General features: G+C 35.9%; 4 protein-coding genes across 4 annotated transcripts in view; 1 reads left to right on the top strand and 3 right to left on the bottom strand.

Annotated features, from left to right (window-relative positions):
• Nucleotides 1-14,417, bottom strand: part of LOC119830445 (diacylglycerol kinase eta) — a 117,362-nt gene extending 102,945 nt beyond the window's left edge. Inside the window, exons 1-2 of the mRNA XM_038353472.1 lie at nt 14,154-14,417; nt 6,562-6,672 (exon numbers count right to left, since the gene is read on the bottom strand). Of these exons, the coding sequence (XP_038209400.1) occupies nt 6,562-6,672; nt 14,154-14,291 (249 nt within the window). The 5' untranslated portion in view covers nt 14,292-14,417. The remainder of the gene's footprint in view (nt 1-6,561; nt 6,673-14,153) is intronic.
• A 557-nt stretch (nt 14,418-14,974) lies between these two features.
• Nucleotides 14,975-16,409, top strand: LOC119830145 (tubulin beta-4B chain-like). The gene is made up of 2 exons (XM_038353040.1): nt 14,975-15,052; nt 15,126-16,409. The coding sequence occupies exons 1-2, from the start codon at nt 14,996-14,998 to the stop codon at nt 16,407-16,409; spliced, it is 1,341 nt and encodes a 446-aa protein (XP_038208968.1). The 5' UTR covers nt 14,975-14,995.
• Nucleotides 16,410-17,649: 1,240 nt separating this feature from the next.
• LOC119830151 (tubulin beta-4B chain) lies at nt 17,650-19,112 on the bottom strand. Its single transcript, XM_038353050.1, has 2 exons — nt 19,056-19,112; nt 17,650-18,921 (listed from the first exon to the last, which is right to left on the bottom strand). Exons 1-2 carry the CDS (start codon nt 19,110-19,112, stop codon nt 17,650-17,652), a joined length of 1,329 nt encoding a protein of 442 aa, XP_038208978.1.
• A 627-nt stretch (nt 19,113-19,739) lies between these two features.
• On the bottom strand, nt 19,740-21,322 carry LOC119830140 (tubulin beta chain-like). Its single transcript, XM_038353020.1, has 2 exons — nt 21,251-21,322; nt 19,740-21,029 (listed from the first exon to the last, which is right to left on the bottom strand). The coding sequence occupies exons 1-2, from the start codon at nt 21,305-21,307 to the stop codon at nt 19,740-19,742; spliced, it is 1,347 nt and encodes a 448-aa protein (XP_038208948.1). The 5' UTR covers nt 21,308-21,322.
• Nucleotides 21,323-21,847: the final 525 nt, after the last annotated feature.

Here is a 21,847-nt window from a genome sequence, read left to right on the forward strand (position 1 = left end):
TGATTCGGATAATAATTAGGGCTGCCTATTACTAAGTTTTGTCCGGCTCCGGCGTTTGAAAAAACAATTGAAAACTAATTGTAAGAAAGTTGCTTTCAATCAAACAACTGAACTTAAGTTTACACAATAAAAACACCTCATGTCTATGAGTTTTAACGAATGTTAGTTAACGTAACGAATGAAAGTTTTTATGAATATCCAGAAAATAGTATCAAAAAACTCAGGTAACTCAATTTAAGAACATAAACTGGCAACTATCAATTTAACAATTGACTGTGTCAACTTAAAATGTTGCCAATAAAATGAAGTTAAATTGCCGTTTTATTTAATAAGTTTTATCATTAAAAACAAATTAAAAACAAACAATTCAGAAAAAACTATTATAAACAATGGACGATCAAATGAATAACATAATAATACATGGATTACATACATTATATATATTATATCTAACCATGACTACTCATATGAACTATCATCATCATCATCATCAGCCCATATATTATGTTCCTACTGCGGGTACACAGTCCTCCTACGAGTGTTTTAAGCCCTATATGAGTAATAATTATAAATAAATCATATCATACAAGTAAACACAACACTTACTCTAAATATAAATAGCCAATAAAAAACTTTTATGTGACAACCCTGCCCGACAGTACAAGAATCCGAGATAAACCAGCGTAAAGGCCCCAGCGCCGGTTTTTATTAAAATTGTTATGAAGAGTCCAAAAAAGGTAGGTATTTTTCACGGGAATTATTAACAACGCACCTACAGTCCTTTATGTTTTGGGCGTTTATAATTATGAAACAACAGATTGCGTTTAAACGTGATACCTCTAGTGATAAACTTTGTATTTGAGTATATAATACATAAAATCTAACAAACAGCATTAGCTTTGAATGTATCACATCAATCAACGATTGCATTTGCAAAATTTTTGTGATATATTTATCATAGTCAAGGCGTGGTTTGTATAAAAGGATATCTTTAAGTAGTCTAAGTCTAGGTGAAATAGAATGTGGGGGCGGCGAACGCTTCGGCACGAATTAGGCCAGCTCGCATCGGAGAAGCTACCGCATCTTCAGATAAGTTAAAATCCTAAAAGTAGTAAATTACTGAGTCCCAAATGTAAGATTAAAAACGTATACAAGAAACAAGCAAGCACATTTGATGCTAGTGCTATTTACTAGAGAGTAAACAAATACAGCTTTGAGTTCTTCTATTATTTGAATACTCGTATAATTCACCTCGGCCCTTGACTTAGGCGCGAGTAATGTAAGGTTGCTTACTGAAGCTCCCGACCCAAATAGATACTAGCATCTACAAGAAATACTAATTCTAATTTATTTAATTGATCCAATTTGAATATTATAAGCCAATGCTTATAAAAAATCTCAATAGATTTAAAGGATCTAATGACTTTTATAGGATACTAGCTTTTGCCCGCGAGTTTGCCCGTGTTAATTTCGGAGTAGTTTATAGATGTTTTCATATATATAAACCTCCCTTTATATCCGCTCCATCTATCAAAAAAAACATAATACAAAAAGACATGGGGACAGACAGAGAAAGCGACTTTGTTTTATACTATACAATGACTAGCTCTTTCCCCGCGACTTCTCCTTCGTAGTCAAAGGAAAAGATTGCCTCCAGTGGGTTATACAAGCAAAATTGCCGTTCCAGTGGCACTTTCGGGATAAAAAGCTACCTTATATCCTTTCTCGGGTCTCGAGCTATCTTTGCACAACATTTCATCCAAATCGGTTGAGCGGGTTTGTCGTGAAAGCGTAACAAACAAGCATGTAATATAGAATATTACAAGTAACATATCTTTATCGCCAGATCGTCTCAGAATTTACCAACATCGCTAAAGCGGCTTCACCCGCATTGATACTGAATATAAGCCTTAGAATTAATCCGTAGCTTCTACGATGTTCTAGGATGTTCCTAAACATTTGTATTATTCTACATAATATTTAGATGTTAGATTATAAATAAAGATGTACGAGTATCGTGAAAACACAAGTCCGATAAAAGTATTTTGCTCTGTACATTTTAGCGTATTAATAATAAAACAGTATATTCGCAACGGATTACCTTCCGCGCGTTGTATTCATAATATCTACTTTATTGTACTAGCTTTTACCCGCGGCTTCGCACGCGTTAACTTCGGAGTGGATTAATAGATGTTATACATATAAACCTTCCTCTTTAAACACTCGATCTATAAAAAAATAAACGCATCAAAATCCGTTGCGTAGTTTTAAAGATTTGAGCATACATAGGGACATAGGCACAGAGAAAGCGACTTTTTTTTATACTATGTAGTGATTAAGTAAAATCGTTTCAGTATTTTCATAATTAACAGAGTTATATTGGTTTTTGTTTAGAGAAACGAGCATATTAGGAATTAGAAAGATTTTAAGGTTGTACTTATTACAATTATTACCAAATAAATAATTTGAATAATTGTTTTATTCTTAGTATTATAATATCACTAGCTGCGCCCCGCGGTTTCACCCGCGTAAGTCCGTATCCCGTAGGAATATCGCGATAAAAAGTTGCCTATATGTTATTCCAGTTGTACAGCTGTCTACGTACCAAATTTCATTGCAACCGGTTCAGTAGTCATTGCGTGAAAGAGCAACAAACACACACATCCTTACAATCTTTCGCATTTGTAATATTAGTAGGATAGTAGGAAGTAGTATTTATTTATTTATTTATTTATTTATTCTTTATTGTGCACTTAATTAACATTAAAGACAAAGACAAACAAAGTAGTAGTATAGTTAGTAGGATTCTTTAAGCTTTTTTGTATTAATACCTCCGAGCACTATTACTTATTTACCAATAATCTATCATATTTATTTAATTCAATGTTTAATAATAAATTAAAATAAATATAAATATTCACATTTTAATTGCAACCTAAATAATATAATATCTTTGTTGACAATATATGAAAATAATGTTCCTACCATTTAAATGTTTTTTTTTAAATAATTACCTATTTTAGTACCAAATTAATATAATATGATAAAAAATAATAATAACAATAATGAATCTTCATAGCATTAATTTGTCACAATGTGAGTGCCATCATTTTAAACGAAAATACCAGAATATCGATAATATAAACTGGTCAAAAGAGATATTAATATGGGCATATTCTTTTCCAATTAAGCTCTTATTGTTATTAACTTTTTTTTATTTAGCTGCATGAGCAGATCCAAACACTACGTGTGAACAATATGATATCGGCAGTTTTTCTTTGCCTTTTTCATTTTTGCAGTAGCAACGCAGTCGTTGCTCCAAACCCGGTGACCAGGTGACCCATTTAACCGTCTCGCATCCATAATGCACGTGACCAACCGTCCAATTTCAACGTAAATACATCCTAAAATACAAACAAATATAAACAATACTTACAGTATCGAAGACTTGTTCAAAACGGCCGGAGCTAATTGTGCAAGAGTCAAAATAAAACCAGGTCAAAGGAACATTACAATTATTTAACAAAAAACACTGATAGACAGACACAGGCGATCGGTTGAGGCGTGTATTATTGCGTTAGAAGTAATTAGGGAGAGGTTTTCATTAATGTTTTTCGGTTTACAATATACTGGATATCGGTCGCGAGACGACGCGCACAACACTTGCGAACAGTTTGGCGCCTGAAGCGCGACTGAATATAAAATTTCAGGGAACACAGCCCCAGCTGGCGCCCAGCGGTCTCGGTCAGGTGTGATTCGCAATACAACCACAGATAACATAATATCATAATACAATTATACAGATTGTAATTCATTTATAACCTGGGGTTGAGTAGTTATGTCTAGTTCTACGTTATCTCTGGTTATGTGAAATTTATGTATGAAACTTTATTTTTTAGTTTTGAAGTTAAAATTAATATTATTTTATATAGAAGCATTGTTATTTTGAACGGGTATAAATTAGCAGATGAAATATACATTTTTATTTGTACAAAGCCTAGCATTTATCTAATAGAAAATTTTAACTCATCCATGGGATGATAAACGATATCATCAAATATCTTGAAAGATAAAACAGATATTAAATCTCATATTGGAATATTTTCATCCAGCTGAATTTCACCATTTACAATTTCAATTAAATCGAACCCATTACCTTAATTAGTTCGTTACAGTATGCCTTTACACAATTTTATTAAGATCCGAGCGGCTCCAGAATATGTGGTAATGAAAATTACAAAAGGGAATAATTAACAGCGCAAAATAATTTAGTCTATAGTCTATACGTATTCGCTTTTCAAATTACAGTCCGATTTTCCCATGTTCAATAATTAATTAATGTACATAATATACTGGTTCAATATAGTAGGCAAAGATTAAATATTGTTTATGTTCGTTAATTTTCCATAAAACGTATATAATAATTATAGCTAGGTTTCCGACCCATGGCTTTGCTCGCCGAGTCAAAGGAACAGATAGACGTTGAGTTTTTCTCGCACAGCATAGCCGTTCCTGTGGGATTTCAGGTATAATATCCTATGACCTTTGTCGTGTCTCCTAACTATCTCGGCACTAAATTTTGATCGAATTCGGCGTAATAGTCGCTGAAATTACCGCGTTCAAACACACAAACAAAACTCTTTAGTTTCCCATATTTGTATTTGAGATGACCAGCACTTTCATGCTGTTTTCATTTACACTGATTGACATCTATTTGAGTCTGGTTAATCGAGACACTTAAATGTACAAAGATTCCAATACAGCAAAAAAAATCTAAAAACGTTCAAAATATCCTTAAGAATTAAACATCAAAACTTCTCATCGTTTCGGTGCTTGGAAAAAAAATCATCGAGGACAAAGTTCATAAATTGGCGTTTCGCAATTTCGCGATTCACCGAAACGGTAAGTTTTAACTATAAAATTAATTCAGACTTTAACATGGGTTCAAACGACATCAATTTCCTATTAAACGCAATAAGAATCACATCAACCAATTAGAAATCCACGGAGCTAAGAATATTACAATCGATCTGGGAGCTTAATTGCGGTGTACCTATGTAGAATTAAAATCCAAAATTGATATTATTTTAAAAGAGCAACTACAGACTTTCTTGCCTGCGCATGTTAAACCTAAGTTAAGTCAGTCTCCCCGTGATCACGCTCGCTGTAAAGTGTTTGAAATGTTGAGTTAAAGAAATCGCGTTTAAAATCCGTTGCAAAGTCTTAAATTTCTAAATATTGAAAGTAAAATTAAAAATCAAATAAATTTATGTGTTTGTAAATAACGCTTTTGGAGAGGCGTAAGGTAGATTGCAGAACTAACATCTGTACAAATAGATTGCTGACTTTAAATTGGGAGGGGGTTCAGAAATGATTGACGACGAAAAGATTAGGAAGGGTAAGGAAAAGGATATGGTCCTACGGATCGGTCCTTCGTACGAAACACAATAGCATGCTATTATTTCACACCGGTTTTCTGTGCGCTTGTGGTACTTCCCCGATACGAGCGGGCCCAATTCGTGCCGCAGCGTGCTCGACTCCCACATACAAATCAACACAAATCAAATATCTCTCTATTCCAGGTCTAATAGTCCTTAATCTGCTCATAGCGATACAAACCTATACTGACCAAAAGGGGCTTCTTTCACTGTTAGATAATCCATTTTTTTTTATAATTGATAGGCAGACGTTTGACCACAATCCCACCTGATGGGAAGTGGAGATGTGGTCTACGTGGGTGCACGTCTACCTAGAAGGTGCCTATATATGAACTACATCAAAATGACATTTCGTATTCATACAGCTTCTGTGTACCAGCTGTAGAGAGCGTTGCCTTATTATAATTTACAATACATTAGCGACATATTTCGTATGTAAAGTCGCTGAACGTGCAAATATTAATCCGTTAAGGTTAACGAACCTTCGTGATAATACACACGTATTAAAGTTTAAAATAACGTTATATTTGAGACACGATTAGCATGACGGAGTAAAGTTTTCACTGTTTCATTTGTTTCTATATTCCGCAATCCTCGCTGATTCATTAATATAAACGCGAAAGTTTTGTTTATTTGTTTGTCGCTTTATTGCTAATCGCAGTGCGAGGATAGAAGCGATTATAATATGATTGTTTTGTTTGGTCTAGATGGTAACAAAGGCAACTACTTTTTGACTACTTTGAAACTACTCATTCCCATTTCTTTTTGCTTTTGTGCTAAGCCACGGGCGGAAAGCTAGCCCATCTTAATTCGACACTAACGTTGTGTTTGTAACCACATATCTCTTTAAAGGGTGAACGGATTTTTATAATACTTTTTTATATTTGAATCCCCATATAAATTTGGTCTAATTATGGCAATTTGCCGACGATTTAGGTTTTTGTTAATACATAATTATTATTAATATTCATAGCTTATATTAAATTGCCTTTAAAAGCGAGATCTAAAACTACAACGAACGAGTTTTAAAAATGTGTTCCAATCATTTATATCCACGACAAGTTCAATGAAATATAATTATATTATTATTGAAATGTGTATGATAAACATGTATAAGACTCACATCTTTCTCCTTTGCGTAGTACAGCGTGCGCCCGCGCAGCTTGAAGTAGCGGCGTTGCCATCTTTGGAAGCTGCGCGTCTGTTTCATCAGGTAACCCTCTTTGACCACTGGCTGTAACAAAATTATTTATCTCTATACATTTTACAATGTATGAAAAATTATAAAGCGGAGTATTCACAAATATGTGAGATGTATATAATATTCTTTATTGGATATCTTAAACTTTTTAGCTTGGATGTTATCGATATATATCCATACATCTATACTTAATAGAATGTTATATTAAAATCTGTACTTTACCATTTTAATAATAAAAGGTTGATGATGTTCTTAGTTTGAACGCACCAATCTCAGGAAACACTGGCGCAATTTTTAATTTTCTTTTACCCTTTTGTGTACGTGGTCCCTGAGTGGTCCCTGAGTCCCTACAACCGTATTTATATGAACCAGAGCCGAAGCCGTGTTGATGTTAAGTTATTTCTTTGCGAGTCTTTAGTTTATATGCCTTTAAAATCTGAGTGTTATTTTATAAAGTTTAAACGTATTGAAGTTAATCTATTCTTTTTCAGTATGACTCTGTTGTCTCTGCTACTGGCAAAGATAGTTCTTTTTGTGACAAAGAGCCACTTTAATTTCTTATTTTTACGTACAAAGTCGCGGGACGTACAAGCGTTGCATAAGCGGTTGCAGATTCCGGAGTCCGATTAAATAGTTAAACAGCGGTACGTTCACGCAGGAGCATTTCGCTACGTTGCTCGGTATACTATTAATATTTACTCAAGTAGGGGGCTTGTAATTACCTGTTACGTGCATTCTAAATTACCGGTGGCGCAGTGATTAGAGCCCTTTACCCATTAGAGGTTTAGGTTCACTTCCCCAAAGATTTTGTACACCGTACCCAAATGCATTCTTCAGTTTTACGCGACATTCCCAAAAACTACGAAAACGTTCTCAATTCGTAGCGCATGTATAGAGCATTAACAATCAATAGATTCTAAAAAACCTGAACAATAGGAAATCAGCACAAATTATTCATACACCAAAGAACTAGGTGTTCAACACAAACTAATCACGTTTCTTAAACGAATCAATCATGAATCCGCTGATAGAACACAGAGGAGTTCATCGCACCGCAACATTGATGAAAACAAATATTTATATTCGAAATATGTAGTGGGAAATATATTTTTCACACCAACAATTCATAATCTAGCCTATTCCCCGCGAAAAGTTGTTCTCAAGGTGAAAGCTTATAGCTAACCACATTACGAGCGGTTTAAATAATAAAGTGGAGTTTATCCTCTTAGATTTTACGCATAACTTGTGAGCCGTGTATTGGAAGGAAAATATGTATTTTTTTATTTTGTTTATACGCTTTATAACTGCTTGCTTTTGTGCGTGCGTTGTTATAACAACAACGCCCGAGAACGATGTTTCAGTTTTCTTTAAAAACTATGTAGCAGGGAAGTGTTATAGTGAATGCTAATTCACAATCAAACGAAGGCTGGTATTTGGCGGGTAACTCTCAAAAGCAGTGGTAACCGAGCGATTGCCTTCAACGATTGCGATCTGAAACGAGGCGCACGTGCAAAAAAGAAAATCTAATCTCTTCATTATCAACATTTCTACTCGTCCAATGGTGAGAAAAACATCAAGTGCAACCCGATATATATCCTCCGTCAATTGGCCAGAGTAGGATTATTATATTATAGTTAGGATGAAAAAATATGACCGAATGATGGTTACACATCAATCACACTAAGAGTGTCGCTCCGCAAAACTGCCGACTTATTGCAGCGTTTACATAAAGATCGCGTATCAAGTATGAATAGATAATATTGACTTTTGCAATCATATTTACTATCATGAGAGTTACTATAGAAGAGATCATCGACCGACGTGCTGAAATTTTGGCTGTATGCCAGATACGGCACACATTGATTTAGGCCTGCGTGGTGTTTTATTTAAGATGATACATGACATATTCTTTAATCTACTGGTTTCACTTTAATTTTATGGATTCTAACTGTCAGTAAGCCTACGTAATCGGTTGTCACAAGAATTATGCTCTGTTGTGACAGCTAATGTGAAATCTTTCAACATAGGTAGTAAAGGTCTCATTTTTTACAACCCACTATCGTACTAGATCATAAATTTCTCTTTACTAATCCGGAGGCCACTTTCGTCACCCTTCCCAGTTCATGTTTTGTTCTTTCCTGTCGTCAATCTTTTCATTATCCCTTAAAAGCGAGCAACGAATTCACAGAGACTCTGTGAATGTTCATGGGCGGTGATCGTCTACAATCAGGCGAACCGCCAGCTCAGTTCCCCGGTATGACAAAAAATAAAACGTTGTTTAATACAATAACCAAACATTTCTATGTTTATATGTTTACCGACTCTTTAAGATTCGTATTAACAAACTTTAAAACTACAGTTTTCATTCAAAGTTATCACTTATCAATGGTCAGTGACACTGCTTGCATTTCAAGAGTAAATCTTACTATCGTGATAAGGTTAGGGACAATTTAGTTGATTGTATCATCAAAGCAATTATTTAGAGTTAGAGTTTCGTGTGCAGTGATAATAATAAACTCCTTCAATCGGCTTCAGCGATTCGCTAGATCTATGTGGGTCTTAAAACTATATTTTGTTTCCTAGTGAGATAATAGTGTCCTAACAGGACAAAGTTTACAGGGTCAGCAAGCTAATAATATAATAATATCATGCCAAAATCTCAATTCATATTTCAACCAAACACAGTCAAGAAACATCTCAACACCACACGGTCGATATCTCTTTACAAAAAATCGCATTGCAATTAGTTAGTTCATTGCTCATTTCGCAGTTACTACGTTCAATCGTTAGTGCGTTCGTTAACTTTACACCTAGTATGTTTTAAAATAGAAACTCTGCCAAATATGCTAATAATCTCCAGATAAAACGTGGATAAGCCGATTGATTTAATTCCGATAAATACACTAGACAACTGATTTTCAATACCTACAAAATAGTGTAGATCGATGATCAAAAGAACTTCAAACTACATCATAATTGGCCCACTTTCGGAAACTTTCAACAAACATCTCAAGAAAGTTATAATTAGAAATAACGAACAACGAAGCCGCAGATTTAAGGCTGCGCAGACACGAATGAGAATCGTTAACATTGTATATATGATGATTTTAAATAGTTGTTCATATTTTACAACTAAATATCGATTTTTAATTTATTTCTATAGGTGCTACAGAATAGGTTCTGCTAGACAATAGAGCAAAAACGATTGAAAGTACTAACTTAAAATAAATAAACACAGAAACAGCTTCCGCGTGGCATTGTGGAAGTCCCTTATCGAGCGGGGGAATAGTTGTAGTAGTAAAAATGAATAATAAATGAGTGAATAAAGTGTTCATAAATAAATATATAATAGGAAAGCATGCCTACTAACACCTACGTACACTAATTCGATGAGCAGGAAGGAAAACACCAATAAAAAGAAACATAAAAATATTATATAGAAATAACACTAAATTCAGGGCGGCAGGGTTTCAGGCTGTGTAAGGTCTCTTTGCCGTTCAACTCAAACCCGCCTCAGGTACGAATGAATGGCGATAGATTGACGCCGCGGAAGTCCGACCGGCCGTGTGGAGTGACGTGGGTAGAACAAGGACCGAACTAATACATGTCTAGTCAGTTCTTGTAACCCTGTACAGTACGACACGTAGATTTATGTGACTCGCCTTCGCCTTCGCCCGCGTATTCAATATTTTGTGGTACAAACTTGAATTCCTTTTTTTATATCCAGCCTGATTTATCCAGTAGTTTGGGCTGTGCGTTGAAAGATCAGTTAGTCACCTTTACGTTTTATATATAACTAGCTAACCGCCCGCAGCTTCGCCCGCGTGGAATTGGGTTATATCGCGCGACATGGTAAGGAGTAGCCTATAGTCTTAAGGTCTGGACCTTAAACTGAATATTTTAAAAAGCATGATAGTTCCTTTCCCAAGTTCAGCTTCATCTACCAACCAAATTTCATCAAAATCGGTTTTACAATAACGAATTTTCATACAAACTTTCATCCCCTGTTTCAACCCCTTCTACCCTTTTTCGCGATTAGAAGTAACCTATGTCCTTTCTTGGGTATTAAAACATCTGCATACTGTCAAATTTCATGCAAATTGGTTCAGTGGTTTAGGCGTGATTAAGTAACAGACAGACAGAGTAACTATCTCATTTATAATATTAGTGTGTAAGAGATAACAAACGATGGGAAGGAAAGCGTTAATCATCAAATCATACAGTAATAGTTCAAGAAGCTACTATTATAATAAATCTGAAGAGTTTGTATGTTTCATTGAACGCGCTTATCTCAGAAAGAACTGGACCTAATTGAAAAATTATTTTGTGTGGGATAGTCCATTAAGGCTTTATAACATCACGTTACGACTAATAGAGGCGTAGCATCAATGAAAATTATCGCAAAAGTGAGAAACGTATTCCATTGAAGAACAGACGAAGTGGCATGTGTAAACTAGTAGTAAATACGACTAAAAAACTTCCTGTAGTGGCATCTAAATTTTACGACATCCCCGAGGGGGAGGTATCACTCCAGATTAAAAAAAAATTATGCAAAATGACAATTCCCAATAAAACCATAAAAGAATCAAAAACTTCAACAGTTTCGGAGTAGCAAAGCCAGAGAACCGGCTTCGTTTTGGGACGTCGGTTGAAAAACTTTACACTTTTAGCTATGTGTGTGTAGGATCGAACACTTTAATTTGCGTTAGTGCAAATTAATTTTTCACTAATTGATTGGCGCCGCATCACGCCAGCCATCAATTAGGCTGATTGTCGACGTTTCGGAATTTTTTCACGAACAGTCTTTAAACGTAAACGCCTACACGCCACTGGATTTTTTTACCACTGAATTAGAAACATCATACCCTGAAAGCAAATGAAACAAAAAATATTTTAACGGATTTTAAACGCGATTTATTCATTACATTATTAACTCAACGTTTCGAACACTTTTCAGCGAGCGTGGTCACGGGGATGATGCATTTTATTTCACATCTACCTATTATCTATTTCAAATCTACTCAAGAGCGTATAATTACTTAGCTCACCTAAGAATATATCCTACTGATATTATAAACGCGAAAGTTTCTAAGATGGTTGTATGTATCTATGGATGTTTGTAACTCTCTCACGTAAAAACTAGTGAACCAATTGCAATGAAATTTTGTACGTAGATAGCTGGACAACTGGAGTAACATAACTTTTTATCCCGATATTCATACGGTATACAGACTTACGCGGGTGAAACCGCAAGCCGCAGCTTGTAATTTATAAGTGTTTGTATCACTAAATGCATATTTTTATACGTTACAATACATCGCCTAACATTAAGCGAATATTGTTTCCCAATAGTAATATAACAGTAAATGTAATTTATAACGTTAAATGGAAGCAACATCGAAATTTCAAAATAACAAAGTTATCACTTATAACAAAAGCCACTACTAAATCTATGAAAATATTTAGATTAGTGAACAATACAACTGAACATTTAAGCGAAATGACTTATAAACTACTAGCTGCGCCCCGCGGTTTCATTCGCGTAAGTCCGTACCCCGTAGGAATATCGGGATAAAAAGTTGCCTATATGTTATTCCAGTTGTCCAGCTGTCTACGTACCACATTTCATTGCAATCGGTTCTGTAGTTTTTGCGTGAAAGAGCAACAAACACACACACATCTTTACAAACTTTCGCATTTATAATATTAATGGGAAGTAGGATAGAATTCATTGAAGCATGTGTATTGTGAAATATTTTACTTTTATATGAATGCTTATAGAGTTCCCTTACCAAAGGGTAATACGGGACCCTAATTTAAGTCCTAAGACTTTGTCCGTCCGTATCCCACTGTTTATCGGTTTGTCAGTCCGTCTGTCACCAGACTGTATGTCATGAACCGTTATAATTAGACAGTTAACATTTTCAGAGATGTTGTATGTCTCTTGCCGCTATAACAATCTATACTAATATTATAAATCTGAAGAGTTTGTTTGTTTGTTTGTTTGAACGCACTTATCTCAGAAACTACTGGTCCTGGTATTTATTAATTATATTTTCAACTATAAGTTTCAATTATAGGGGACGTCTACAAACCAGCATTGTCTGATGCTCTCATTATGAAAAGAATTGGTTATAACTGATCGCCTTAGTTACGACTAGCTCTATTCTTACAAATCTAAAAACGGGTTTTATTTTTTACATACGACTTTATAATTTTTATGTGTACTAGGTTAATTTAACTCTTTCTTTTATAACAAATCATTATTAATTTATCATTTACTAGTATTCATAAATGTTATTTCTATCTTCTTTCTTTCTTAATGAAAAAGGTCAAAGACGTAAATATAACACAGACGAAGACAAGGGTGAAAAATTAGTAATCCTATTATTTCACAAATACGCTTTCACACGTGCTACATTAAATTTGAGATGAGTTTAAAACATTATTACTTACGTAAAATATGGTCGCGACGGTTTTTCCTTTAAAATAATGCGATATAAATAATTGCCGTAAAGACTACGCGTTTAAAATACGGGTCAAAGCAATTAAGCGATAACGCGATTTTATTTATTAAATCCCCGTTTAATACTTGCTGTTAGCTTAATGGCACACCCTGATTGCAAAGCTTTAACGCTATAAAATATATTTATTTATTTGCTTAACTCTTTAACAATTGTACTCCATGTAAGAAAACTTAAAAATAACAATTATAATAAAGTTGCAGAAGAAAGTACTCATGTTGTTTGGGGGTCTTGTCACTAAGTAACACGTAACAAGCATACTGATAAACTATTGAGTATTGATATAACTATTAAAATTATAAAACTATGAAATTTGTTACAGGGATAATTTGAGAATCGAGGAAGGACATTGGTTAGTTTTTATCACGGAAATCCCATAAGAACTGTTACTATGTGGGAAAAACCGGGAGTAGAAAAATATTTTTTCATACAGAACGACAGTGTTGAATATTTTTATTTTCGAATTCGGAATTATGTATAATAATATAATAAAAATCATCATCATTACCCAGATTTTTTTATAATTCAATTCGATACCGTCAAAAATATATAAAAACAACATAATTTACTATTAAATCGCCGTCCAATGCTACTATATAACATCAACGTGCATTTGTACCGTAGTATGTTTAATTTCGATCCAAGAAACAATTACATGAAATGACGCGTGGAGTGCATAGTCCTGTACTGCACTTAGAGGGTTCGTTAACCCTTAATCACCCTTCATAAATTTACTACTATAATAATGAAGCATTAGCGCAAATCATTAACTCTTAATAAAGGCATAATAGGTATTATTATAATGGCTAGAAACAGTGTTTGGCAACAAAACAAACTATAGAAAAATATATATAATACTATAGTAGCTTGTAACAGCGTCCCGGGCACATGGTAGCCCCCGCGCGCCCCGCAAAACGTCAGTTGGCACGCCCATACTTGCGAGGCCTGAACCAAAACAATAGCTTTTCACCGTCCGAAGCTACTACTCACCAGTCTCCCGACACATTTGCTCGTTGATATCCTGCGGAGCAATGGCTTTTTCTCCGTTTCATTATCGCTATCCGTGCTGTCTTCGCAGAGTGATGATTTCTTATCCCCACCGCTCGGGTTCCCCTCGACCACTGACATCGCGCTTAAAGCGCGTAATCACCACGCACACGGAACACATCAAACACGGCTACATCATACAGAATATGTGAATATTTCACATTGTTACAATGCAACGCTACCTCTCTGACATTTCGAGCGAACGCCATGGCCAGTGTGACAATCGTCGCTGAAAACAAAACAAGCTTGCCGCTTGTGGTGCCATCTCGTATTTTTCAAGGGAAGTTCGAGGTTTCGGTTGTCTTTCAGTAGCTTTACACGTTTTCGACACCAGGGAACTTGAATGCTTTGTAAAAGCATTTATAGATGGCATTATATTTTTATATTTATATGACTTAGATCATTTGTAAAAATATTTCTTATACCATAATATATTATAAATTTAACGATAGTATTTGAGGTTAAAAAAAACGTGTGAGAAGTGCGCCCTAGTTTAAAGTTATTACATTATTTTTTATTCTCTGATATTTATATCAGGCTTAAAAGAAGAATAAAAAATATTCTAGAACACATTTGAATAATCGTTGTATGGAAGAGTTCCATATTTCTAGTCATTTATCTGAAATCCAACGTAAGATGCGTACAGTGTGAATTGTCTCGAGATTTTTTTATATTTTTTTTTATTAGCTTTAAGTTAATGTTAAGATTCAATTTTATAAAAATATTTTGATAATTTTTTGAGAAATTTACAAGTAGCCAGATCTCAAATTGGATAAATTATCAAGATGAGGGAGATCATCAACCTTCAAGTCGGTTCGTGCGGGAATCAAATGGGGGGAAAGGTAAAGGAGTAAACAATAGAACTTATCATATGTTTGTTATAAAACTCTCAATATAAAAAATGTTCTTTTTCAGTTCTGGGAGGTGATATCTGACGAGCATGGAATCGACCCAAGTGGCTGTTACCACGGTGACTCGGACTTGCAATTGGAGCGTATTAATGTCTACTTTAATGAGGCATCGGGTGGTAAATATGTACCAAGAACCGTACTAGTCGATCTTAAGCCATCCACAATGGACGCCGTTCGCTCTGGACCTTTTGGGTGTCTGTACCGACCGGATAACTTCGTATACGGTCAAGGTGGCGGCGGTAACAATTGGGCAAGAGGACATTACACAGAAGGTGTTGAGATTCTTGAGTCCGCTTTAGATGTGATCAGGAGAGAGGCTGAAGGATGCGATTGCATGCAAGGCTTTCAATTAAACCATTCTCTTGGGGGTGGAACCGGCTCTGGGATGGGTACCTTATTGGTAAATAGGATAAGGGAAGAGTACCCTGACAGAATCATCCTATCTTTCTCGGTGTTCCCGAGTGCACGAGTCTCCGACTGTGTAGTAGAACCTTATAATACTACGCTCGCTGTGAACCAGCTTGTGGAGAATACAGACCACACGTTCAGCTTGGACAACGAAGCGCTATATGATATTTGTTTTAGAACATTGAAACTCACCACACCCACATATGGTGACTTAAATCATTTGATTTGCGCTACAATGTCTGGCATCACTACGTGTTTGCGGTTTCCTGGTCAGTTAAATGCAGACTTGAGGAAGCTAGCTGTGAATATGGTGCCATTCCCGCGCCTACACTTCTACTCACCTGGGTTTGCGCCGTTGACGTCTAGAGGTGGTCAGCAATACAGAGCTCTCACGGTTCCCGAGCTCACTTTGCAAATGTTTGACGCGAAGAACATGATGGTTGCGTGTGACCCTCGACACGGGAGATATCTGACAGTAGCTACTATATTCAGAGGTAGAATGTCTATGAAAGAAGTCGATGAACAAATAATGAATATTCAAAACAAAAACAGCACGTACTTCGTGGAATGGATACCGAATAATTGCAAGATAGCAGTTTGTGATATACCACCGAGAGGATTGAAAATGTCGTCGACTTTTATTGGCAATACGACTGCCATTCAGTCTATATTCAAGAGGATAGCAGAGCAGTTCGTCGCTATGTTCAGGCGGAAAGCGTTCCTGCACTGGTATACTGGTGAAGGGATGGACGAAATGGAGTTTACTGAAGCGGAGAGCAACATGAATGACTTGATTTCAGAATACCAACAGTATCAAGACGCGACGGCGGATGACGAAGGGGAGTTCGATGAAGAGGCGGAGGGGGAAGGATTGGAATGACTTTTTGGTGTTTTGTCTATTTGTTATGAAAATAAAACAAAACATAACAGAATATTTGTTCATTTTTTAATCGTTTTAAGAACTAATCTTTTGGTTTAAGCAATAAATTAAGGTTTTACATTTAATAGCAATTTAGATTCTACTCGTATTTAGCAAATGAGTGATTATAGTTATTTGAACAATTAGGCTTACAACCTGGTAAGGTTTAAAATTGGAGTTCAAATAACTAGCTCTTTATTCATGCATTTATAACAAACATACCTATTTTTATATTATGTTTGAACCCGTTTCCACCAGTGCTAGGCTCCATAGTTCCTGAGATTAGTGCGGTCAAACGCACTCTTCAGCTTTTTAATATTAGTATAGATTATCCCAAGGGAGCATTTAATCGAGATAAATGTATCCTATCACGCAAATCAGCTCATACCCTGTCTGCACACCAAATTTCAAAATCCGTTCAGTAGTTTCAGCATGATCGGCAAACACACAAATAAACATACTTTCACATTTATATTTGTGATGTGATGAATGTCCACAACAACGTAGTATATATGTATCTCTGGGTGGAAAAGCACCTGTTCACCATAGTATAAGATTCTATGCAACATCACCTTCCAAAGAAAAATTGTACATCATTTTAACTTCAGCTAAAAGCATATTAATTATTGTAACATTTTCCAAGGGTTACTCTCAGATTTTTTTCGCAGTGGTGGCTCAGTGATGAGAACCTCGGACTTCAAAATCGATAAGTAGGGGTTCGAGACCGGGCGAGCGTGCAAGAAATAAATTGATTTTTCAATTTATCTGCGCATGTGGATAACATCACCACTTCTTAAACGGTGAAGGAAAACATCGTGAGGAAACCGGCATGTCCAAGAATTAAACGACATGTGACATCTGCCAACCCGCACTTGGCCAGCGTGATGGATTATGGCCTGAACCCTCATAGGAGGCTTGTGTCCCAGCAGTGGGAACATATATGGGCTGATGATGATGACTCTCAGTTAGCAGTTGGGGGCATTTATTCCCTATAATTAATTAGTGGAAAAAAAAAAGAATTTGGATCTAAAATAGGTAGACGGGTTTTTTGTAACAATACAGTACTTGGCACTTGTAAAAAAATAAAGTAAATATTTGAATACATTTTTATTTAAACATTTTATTCAAAACATTTTATTTTATGTTACACTTAAGACGTTACACCAAAAGGACATATACAAAACATTGGACAAGACCGATTTTATTCTTCGACTTCTTCATCGAACTCGCCCTCGTCGTCTGCTGTAGCATCCTGATACTGCTGGTATTCAGAAACCAAATCATTCATATTACTCTCAGCCTCTGTGAACTCCATTTCATCCATGCCTTCACCGGTATACCAGTGCAGGAAAGCCTTTCGTCTAAACATTGCCGTAAATTGCTCAGATATTCTCTTAAATAGCTCTTGAATAGCTGTCGTGTTTCCAATAAACGTAGCAGACATCTTGAGGCCTCGAGGTGGAATATCGCATACAGCAGTTTTGACGTTATTCGGAATCCATTCGACGAAGTAGCTGCTATTTTTATTTTGAATATTAAGCATCTGTTCGTCCACTTCCTTCATCGACATCCGTCCGCGAAACACGGCGGCCACAGTGAGATACCGCCCGTGTCGCGGATCACAAGCAGCCATCATATTTTTGGCATCAAACATTTGCTGTGTCAGTTCAGGCACCGTCAGTGCTCTGTATTGTTGGCTGCCACGTGACGTAAGCGGCGCAAAACCAGGCATAAAGAAGTGTAACCTCGGGAATGGCACCATATTAACAGCTAGTTTCCTCAAGTCCGCATTCAGTTGACCAGGGAATCTTAAACAGGTCGTTACGCCCGACATTGTAGCCGATACTAAATGGTTTAAATCTCCATACGCAGGTGTTGTCAGCTTCAAAGTACGGAAGCATATATCGTACAATGCTTCATTGTCTATGCAATAGGTTTCGTCAGTATTCTCAACTAATTGATGTACGGAAAGCGTCGCATTATACGGCTCCACCACCGTATCTGATACTTTGGGGCTAGGTACAACCGAAAAGGTGTTCATAATTCTATCGGGATACTCTTCTCTAATCTTTGAAATTAACAGCGTTCCCATACCCGAGCCAGTCCCGCCACCTAAGGAATGTGTTAGCTGGAAACCTTGTAGGCAATCACAACCTTCAGCTTCCTTTCGTACCACATCAAGGACAGAGTCCACTAACTCTGCACCCTCCGTGTAATGACCTTTGGCCCAGTTATTCCCAGCGCCAGACTGCCCAAATACGAAGTTGTCCGGGCGAAATATTTGGCCAAATGGTCCCGAGCGGACGGAGTCCATGGTACCGGGCTCAAGATCTACAAGAACAGCACGCGGCACATATTTGCCACCAGAAGCCTCATTGTAGTAGACATTGATGCGCTCCAACTGCAGATCGGAATCGCCGTGGTAAGCCCCAGTCGGATCAATACCATGTTCATCGGAAATCACCTCCCAGAACTGAAAATGAAGAAATTTTTACATGAGCATGTTTACTCTACTTTCACACATTTGATGTGCTCTAAAATGGTAATTTAAACAGATTTTAAGAGACTCAATTATATTATATCTTTGTAAGGAAACTTAAACGTTACCTTGGCTCCAATCTGATTTCCGCATTGCCCGGCTTGGATGTGGACGATTTCCCTCATTTTGAATCACAAAAAATTTTGAGCCTAAATTTAGATAATTAAATTTTCAAAGTTAAAATAATATCATGTAAAAGTCTTTAAAAAAATGTTATGATTACACGTGCATCGCACACGGAATTTTCTAAAAGAATGAAGATGTTCTGTATCTGTCAAAAATAAATAAAAACAAATTCGAATTTTAAACAAAACTATTTCTATGTTAGAAAGTGTCATAGAGCAAGAAGTTTCGATATAAACATTTTTCAGTATTGTAAGACCTTACAAACATTTTTCAATTTTATTATCTACTAGCGGTCCGCCCCGGCTTCACCCGTGATACATCTTTTCTCTCCTTCCTCCTTAGCAAAAACATCAAAAAAAATTGTGGAATTGGTCGAGCCGTTCATTTTTTTATATAGACTACAGCTGGTCATTCTTTTTACAATAAATAATCATTCATATTTAAACAAATAATAATATTTTCCGCGAAAAGCATATAGACACTACATTAACGAATCTTTTTTTATATAAGAGCTTGTTTTTGTGGAAAATTAAAAGAACCTATACGAGAAATGGTTTTAATTCAATAAAAAAATATGATATAATAACAAAAGCGTAATAAATAAACGGTACTAATAAATAAAATATCTATTCGTCACTATCATCATTCGGTGCAGTCTCTTCTTCTTCAAATTCCTGATTATCAATGGTCGCATCTTGATACTGCTGATACTCTGATATCAAATCACTGACATTATTATCAGCCTCAGTAAAGTCGCTCTCATCCATACCCTCTCCAGTATACCAATGAAGGAACGCCTTTCGTCTAAACATCGACGCAAACTGCTCAGCAATTCGCTTAAACAATTCCTGAATCGCCGTTGTATTGCCTATAAAAGTAGCGGACATTTTCAGCCCTCGTGGTGGGATATCACACACAGCTGTCTTCACGTTATTCGGTATCCATTCGACGAAATAATCTTTATTTTTATTTTGTATATTTAACATTTGCTCGTCGACTTCTTTCATAGACATTCTTCCTCTGAAAACTGCGGCTACTGTAAGATAGCGTCCGTGTCGTGGGTCACAAGCTGCCATCATGTTTTTCGCGTCAAACATTTGCTGAGTAAGCTCCGGAACGGTTAAGGCCCGATACTTTTGAATACCACGTGACGTGAGAGGCGCGAATCCAGGCATGAAGAAGTGTAATCGCGGGAATGGTACCATATTCACAGCTAACTTTCGTAAATCAGCATTTAGTTGTCCGGGAAATCGTAAGCAAGTAGTTACGCCAGACATTGTAGCTGATACTAAATGATTTAAATCCCCATAAGTGGGAGTATGCAATCGAAGCGTTCTGAAACATATATCGTATAAAGCTTCATTGTCTATACAAAACGACTGATCAGAATTTTCTATCAACTGATTTAAAGACAAAGTAGCGTTATAAGGTTCCACAACAGTATCTGATACTTTAGGACTCGGAACAACGGAGAACGTAACAATAATTCTGTCAGGATATTCTTCTCTTAAGTTGGACAGCAATAAAGTTCCCAATCCAGACCCGGTTCCACCTCCGATTGAGTGAACTACTTGGAACCCTTGTAAACAATCACACCCTTCAGCTTCTTTTCTGACGACATCAAGAATAGATTCAAGCAAATCTGCACCTTCTGTAAAGTGTCCTTTGGCCCAATTATTGCCTGCTCCTGTCATCCCATAAATAATATTATCAGGTCGGAATATTTGTCCATAAGGTCCTGCTCGTAAAGAGTCCATAGTGCCAGGTTCAAGGTCCACTAACACAGCTCTTGGTACATATTTGCTGCCAGCACCTTCATTATAGTACACATTGATTCTTTCTAGTTGAAGATCCGAATCTCCGGAGTAGCATCCATTAGGATCAATGCCATGTTCATCCGATATTACCTCCCAGAACTGAAACAGAAAATATATCCTAACTAAATGTGTGACTTGAAACGTTTGGATCAGTATATTTAAATTATTACTAAGAAAGAAATTAACGCCACAGATCACAGTGGAACACCTTCATATAACCTGCCTTAAAACCTGTGAATCACAATAAATCATTTTGAATTTGTAAATGTCGTATTTCGACCAAATAACCTAATTTATTTAATAGGTTTAAATCTACAGACCTTTGAACCAATTTGGTTTCCACATCTCCCAACTTGTATATGTACGATTTCCCGCATTTTAATGCAGTTCACGAGAATTTACGTAAAATAAAAAACAAAAATACAAGAGTGAAATACAAAAAAATTAATAGCGAAGAATTATCGTTACATTAAACTATGCCTAGTTTACCCTAAAATTATACTATATAAAATAACTAGTTTTATTTTACTTCATAGTTGACTGATACCAGTAGGCCGTGGTATTCTTTAATTAAAATAGAGAAATATCATTTGATCGGCTTAAAACGAAAACAATACTTTTTATAAACGTATTGTTTTCGTTTTAAGCCGATCAAACACTTAAAATTCATTTAGAACTATTGCGAGGTAAAGCGTGTTCGACTTTGGACCCTTAATTTATTACTACATATCTTGAAGCCGTCAAGCACGCTTTAAAAATTAAATTCATAATAATATCTAGCAAATAAAAAGGCAAGAAAATAAAATAAATATGTCATTGTCATCATTTATTAAAAATGTCCAATAAAATTACAATCGACTTGCAAAAGTGTAAAATGAATTATTTTTAGTTTTACATAATATTTTAATTGTATACTA

The sequence above is a fragment of the Zerene cesonia genome, chromosome 11 (assembly GCF_012273895.1).
Source record: "Zerene cesonia ecotype Mississippi chromosome 11, Zerene_cesonia_1.1, whole genome shotgun sequence".
NCBI lineage: Eukaryota > Metazoa > Arthropoda > Insecta > Lepidoptera > Pieridae > Zerene > Zerene cesonia.